Raw genomic sequence first — 6,659 nt, 5'->3', positions numbered from 1 at the left:
ACTTTTATGACATCACACAATCATAATCAATGTATCCACTGAGCTATTTAAAAAGCTGTTATATTAAATATAGGAAAAGATGCAGGATTGGGAGGGAGCACATGGGAATCCTCTCTGCATCCTGGGATTACAAGCAGCTGCAGATTTAAGTTTCCAAGTTGGAAAAAGATAAATACCAACGATATTGATACAACTGCTTCTGAAATCTCTCTAAATTTAACAAGCTTCTTCCCAGGAAACAACAAAAATAGGACAATTTCCAGTTTTTTTCAAGAATATTTTGGATTTGTTCAAATGGGATTCTATTTCTTGCAAGAGTTCAAAATGCAGTGCCCTGGAGCAAGCGGAAGGGCCTGCAGCACTCATTCTAGCTTTGTTCTTTTTCCTCCTTTTGACTTGGAGATAATTTTAGAAAAAGAGTAAGCTTAGTAACATGAATCTATGGTAACCACCAACAACAATCTTAAGGATTTAGCCAAGATCTTCAGTAAGACTTTTGCCATGAATGCTGACAAGAGCTGTAATTAATAAAGATCAGCATGAGTGATTTCATCTATCAAAAACAGGCAACAAGGCTAAACTCTGTACTTAAAACAGAATAATGACAGATCCATTCTTTTTCCCAAGCTTGAGATTAAAATGGGAAGAGTCACTTTTGTAGTCATTCCAGACTTTTGTGTTGATGAGAAGCAAGAAGTCTGGAGAAGAGTTTAAGGCTCCTCACATACAATACTGGGTATCTGCTTGCAGCTTCTGAGTATCATAGTAAGCACTCATCATGATCATGGTCTTGCTTTTTCTGTGTGCTCACATTTATTACTCTGATCCAATTTGGGAAGGGGCTTAAAATTACTACATCCGTCTCAGTTTTTCCAGTTATACAACTGCATTACCAATACACCATCATACGAAGGGGAAAGGATGACTAAGTTTTCCTGCATTTTCAGTACACAAGGGGCAATAGCTTTCATATAGAAAAATGGGATGGTCTGTGTTTTCCCTCAAAAGGCAAATGGTGGAGTTTGACAGGAGAATGGGAAAGAAAGAGAAGATTCTTGAGCTTTAATTCATCCCTGCAAATGTGGCCCAAAACGTTATATTTCTTTTCCCCCAAAGGATTCTGAAATCAGGAGTCTTGTATGAGGATGGCATTGGAGAACTTTGGATGTTGAAAATTCTTCTTTGCCTGTTTAACTTTTATCATGGCAAATATGGGTTCAGGAACATGCTTTTACTGTAATAATGCCAAACGGCTTCCTAAAAATAGGCTGTATAGTACAGAATCCATTTTATCACATGGTATGTTGAATTAATTTACCTGATTCTAAAACAGAAGCAAACCTCTCATGCAGAAGTGTCCTTGTTAATCTTTTCTGCTATTATAGCTGAGATCTCAAAAAAGTCAGTGGGATCAGACCTAGTCAGGAAACCTCAGGACTGTGACCTAGACTGAGAAATTGAGAAAACATCTCTGAAGAAGGCACTGTTACCAAGAAAACTATGTGAATGTTTAATGAAGTCATTAAGACTTGAGTTTGATTCAAAGAAGAGTTTACCTTTAATGGGGAATGGGAAGGAAGTCAATAGGAAATCTTATCTGTATACACAGCAGAGACTCTTTTATAAAAGATTGAAGAGAGACTGGAGAATTATGCTCGCATGAAAGGAAAACACTTTTGGCAATTATTTTAAGCAAAGACAAGCTTTGTTTACAGGCTGGAAGTGCTAGGGACAGGAGCAAAGATGTTGATTTCTTGTGGTTTCTTACCTCAATAAAAAGCAAGCAGGCAAACCCTGTGATTGCAGGGAATCCACTGAGATTCATCACTTCACACATATGAGGCTGCTATCCACAGGACCTGTCCACAGATGTTGGAACTACAAGTTCCATGGTTTCCAGCTATGTAGCCAATTACTGGGCTAGCCGACAATTCTGAAAGTTGTAATCCCAAGTATTTGGAAGACCCCAGTTTAAGGAAGGCTGGTTCAGAGAGCCTTTGCACCTGGAAGAAGTGGAGTGCATACATGGAGCAATATTTCATCTACTCTGATCTTCTTGGGTGTTCCACACAAAGTAAGGATGGTGGCTGTCTAGCTAGCAACTTGGAGCCTAAAGTGCCAGTCCTAGGAGAAAGGTGGCTCCTGTCAGCTTAAGTCCAAATCAACAGTAGAGTTTTTTCACAGAATCTGCCTTGTGACAGTAAGTAGGCGCCACCCCTACTTCTCTCAGGGCTATGCTGCTGGTTCCCTCTACCCAGAGCTGACATCGGGCCCCACCCGTTGGAAGCGCCGCCGTGGTTCCCAGCTTCCACCCAGCAGCAGAAATGCAGAGGGCGAGCCAAAACCCAGCATAGTGAGCAGCAGAGAAAGGGCAGACAGGGCGGGATGAGCGGCGAAGTGCAGCTTTCAGCTTCCAACCAGCTTTCAGGAGGATGCAGCTCACGGACTAGCTGCGATCTAGCGGCACCGTTTTTGTTTTCCTTTGAAGACTTTTCCTCAAATTCAAAGCCACCCGCCCCCCTGCTAAGAGTTGCCGTGCTGTTCTGCATTACTCTTTCCTCCCCTCCGCCTCTACCCCACCCTCCTGCCTCGTCAAGGGGGAGTTGCCCCGCTGCTGAGACTGCCGGTCCCCTGGAACCTGCGCGGGGCCGATTCCTATGCGGCGCGGTCACTTCTTGTTCCGGAGGTGCCTCGCGGCGGGAAGTGAGGAGGGGGAGCGTCAGCCCCAAGGCTTCCCAGGCGAGGCGCCGCCCGCGTCTCCCTCCCCCCGTCCCACTGGTGGGGAAGAGGACATGAATGAAAGAGGAGGCGAGCTGAGGCTTTTCCCCGCTTGCTTGTGCGCAAAAAAGTTTTTGAGCAGCACTTTTAAAGACACAGCCTGAAGTAACGTGACCGCCTTCCTCCCAAGACTGCGCGCAGAAGAAGGCCGTTGCTGTAAAATCCAGAAAGCCACCCCGTTTGTTCAAGGGAAGAATGAGGTGGGAGAAGAAGAGGAAAAGGCTCCGCTGACTGAGCTCTGACAAAGACTCCCTGTGATTTTTCGGGCTGCTTCAAAACTGGGGAGGCAAGCGGAGAGCTGGACCGAAGTCCGTGCAGAAAGCCAAGGATTCCGACGACCTCTGAGGGGGAGGATGGGAACGCGATTCGGCCCCTGATGGGGACTGGACGCGGGTTCCCAAGCTCTTTCTTCTCTCCCGCCCTCAGCCCAGGAGGTAGCCATGAACCGTTCCGCGGACCAGGAGATGATTGAACTCAAGAACCTGGGGCTGGAGGAGCAGCTGGACCTGACCCGCGGCTCGCGAGGCGCGGCCGAACGCCCCGTCCGCTTAGAGCGCGCCAACGCCTTGAGGATCTCTCCCGGGAAAGTGCCCGAGATCTTGACCCGCGTTCGCCAGATCCGCCTTCTGGGCGGCCAGACCGATCCCAAGTTGACCGAGGAACTCGGCGAGGGACATCTCTTCAGATCCTGCACTCAGAGTCAACCCACCTGGTGCGATCTGTGCGGGGAGTTCATCTGGGGCGTCTACAAAAAGCGCCTCCGCTGCATCTGTGAGTACCGGCGCTTAACTACTCGCGGAGCGAGCGGCCTTTCCCCAGCGCCTGCTCGCAGAAGCTTCGGGGAGAAACGGAGCAGCGGGTAATGAATGCCCCGTGCAGGATGCAGAAGGTGGCCCATTAAGGCACCACTGGCAGCATAACAGTTTGGGGCGCGTTAGCACCGTGGCGCCCACTGCGTGCAGACCGCGCCAGGTTGTTACCTTGTTTCCGGCGGAATTCTTGTAACAACTGAGTAAGGCAGGCACAGATTCAGCAGGGGAAAAATTGGTTACCCCATAAAAGAAAGAAAGAAAGAAAGAAACCTCTTGCATTGAAAGTACAGCATAGGAGCTGTGCAAGAAAAACAAAATGGCAGACCCCCTGAAAGTGGTATTTTCAAGGTTTGCTTGAAAGCTGTGTGTTTTGGGGAAACGTGCATTTATTTCCTAAAGGACCGGTGCCCAGAGCAACTATTGAACAATATTGAAAATATTGAATATTGAATTGTAACTTGATACAATTAGATTTTTTTTTCTTTTCAATCTCTTTATCAATAGTGGCCATAGAAGTTGCCTATGTGCTCTGTGTGAGAGAGTACTCCCCCCCCCCACTAATTAGGGTGTGTGCAGATGTGTTGCTTTGTATGTCTGTGTTTGTAAGGGTCTAATGGGGGGGCCGTCAAGCACATTGCCTCTGTGCAGGTGTTTCTGCTCTCCCCTTGTGTTTTTGTGTATTTGTGCACTGGGAAGCACCGGATGGGCAGGATACCCTCTGCTGTAGGACCAGGAGAGAGAACCCGTGGAGGGCTTGGAATGCAGCAGTCAGCAACATTCTGAGCAGCTGCCCAGCTGTTGCTCCCACAGAGATTTCCTTTATGGGAAATATTTTGCCACAACTCCTGGCCAGTTCTGGCCCATTTTTGAACTCAATCTTTCTTTGTAGGTTTCTCATACAAAATTTGGTCCGGTTTTGGGGAATAATCCTGTTGATGGACATATAGAAATAGTTCTGAAGTTCTTTACATAATTTCTTTCCAACATTCTCTTGCACTGGAAAAAATAAAAATGTCTTTTTCACTCTGTACAATGCATATGAGTGAAAAATATGACATTATTATAATGCGACTACAAATGATTGTTTAGAAATGATTGTGAATTAATAAAATACAAATCTTTGTCTAAGTCTGAGAATTCATAGCAATGTATTTTTAGTACATTTTTTTTAACTGGATCAGTCTGTAACGTGAAAATGATTTGTGCAAACTTGAACAGAATTGAGACTGTTTTATGCTATCAAGTAAAGCTCAGTTTACTGGCAGTAAAAACAACCGGATGAGAAATCAGGTACTTGTTACAGTGTAATAGCCCATGAACACTTTATTGTGATGTCACAGCCTCTCATTTGCACTCCAGTGAGAAGAATGACCTCTTTCTTGAGATTCATTCTCCAAATTCTACATTAACAGGATGCAGATAGCACAGCCCAAAGCAAAACAAAAGTGTGGAAAGTCCAGCGGTAAACGCTGAATTTTTCTAATACATATAAACAGTTTCCAGAATTTTGCAATCACTTGCTTCCAAAACAATTTTATATCTGTAATTTGATCAGATCCACACATGCATGTCTCTCAAATATAGCATTATTTAAAGGATTAGTCACATTAAAAAATACCGGTTTTGCTGATGTGATGTGACTGGTCTGTGGAGCCTATTACCTTGTCACTTTGGTGTAGCATGTACTTTAGTGATGAACATGCGTGTGTGAGCTGAATTGCAGGCTCAGGTGTTTCCATCTGAGAGGCTGCAAAGGAGGAACTCATAGAATCATAGGGTTGGAAGGAATCTTGGAGGTCTTCTAGTCGAACTCCTCAACCCAGGGCAGGAATCCCCAGACCATCCCAGACAAATGGCTGCTCAAACTTTGTATGAAAACCTCCCATGATGGCATACTCATGACTCCAGGGGGCAGGCTGTTCCACTGCTCAATAGTCCTCATGGCCAGGAAATTCCTCCTTTGAATCTCTCTCTATAAAGCTTCCACTCAAAGGTTCTTCCCCTACCCTTGGGCACTATGGAGAATAAATCCACACCCTCTTCTCCATGACAGCCCTTCAAGTATTAAATGACTGCTGTTATGTCTCCCCTTCACTTTTCCTTCTTTAGGCTAAATATAGTCAGTTCTTTTAACTGTTCTTCATAAGATTTAGCATCCAAGCCCCCACCATCTTTATCACTCTTCTCTGCATTCTTTTAAGTTCCTCAGCATCCTTCCTAAATTGTGGGAACCAGAATTGGACAGAATATTCCAGGTGCAGTCTGACCAGACAACATAAAACAGATCTATTACTTCCTGTGATCTTGATACTCTATTGATGCAGCCCAAGATGGCATTGCTCCTTTGGCAGCTGCAGCATGCTGCTGCCTCATGCTTAATTTGTGGTCTACCAGGATCCTAGATCTTCCTCACAAATTGCTGAGCCAGGTACCACCTATCTTGTACCTGTGCATCTGGTTTTTCCTACCTGAGCGTAGAACCCTATATTCCTTCCCACCGAAATGCATTTTGTTGAATAGGGTCCAGTGTTCAACCCTTTCAAGATCCTTTTGAACCTTGAACCTGTCTTCTGAGATGTTAGCTATACCATCCCGCAACTTGGTGTAACTTGCAGACTTGATGAGCACCCCCTTCTATACCTTCATCTAAATCATTTATGAAAATTTTGAAGAGCATTGGACCCAGGACAAAACTCCAGGGTACACCACTGGATACTTCTCTCCATGATGATGTAGAACCATTAAGGAGCACACATTGGGTAAGATTGTTCAACCAGCTGTGAATGCATCTGGCAGTGGGACCATTCATCCCACCTTGTTCCCTTTTATCAAGAAGGAGGCTGTAGTCAACTTTATCAAGTGCTATACTAAAGTATAAGTGCACTACATCCACAACATTTCCTTGGTCCTCTAGTCACTTTGTCAAAAAAGAAAAGCAGTAAGATTTGTCTGGCATGCCTGTGATTAACAAGGCTTCTGGCAATAACCTTGTTCCTTTCTAAATGTATGTAAGCTCACTGCTTGATTATCATTTCTAGGATTTTCCCAGATACTGATGTCCAGCTGATT

At 44.9% G+C, this 6,659-nt stretch overlaps 1 protein-coding gene across 2 annotated transcripts in view; it reads left to right on the top strand.

Moving 5' to 3' along the window:
* The first annotated feature begins 2,708 nt into the window (after window positions 1–2,708).
* RASSF1 (Ras association domain family member 1) overlaps window positions 2,709–6,659 on the top strand; it is a 43,788-nt gene continuing 39,837 nt past the window's right edge. For both annotated transcript variants that reach the window (XM_025166714.2, XM_007420666.4), the window contains exon 1: window positions 2,709–3,549. In XM_025166714.2, coding sequence (XP_025022482.1) covers window positions 3,219–3,549 — 331 coding nt within the window. In that variant the 5' untranslated portion in view covers window positions 2,709–3,218. The remainder of the gene's footprint in view (window positions 3,550–6,659) is intronic.

This window comes from Python bivittatus, unplaced genomic scaffold (genome assembly GCF_059951505.1).
Source record: "Python bivittatus isolate LINGU-HERP-01145 unplaced genomic scaffold, Pbiv_v1 ctg000080_np1212, whole genome shotgun sequence".
NCBI lineage: Eukaryota > Metazoa > Chordata > Lepidosauria > Squamata > Pythonidae > Python > Python bivittatus.
The sequence above is the reverse complement of the archived record's forward strand: the minus strand, read 5'-3'. Positions and strand labels throughout refer to the sequence as shown.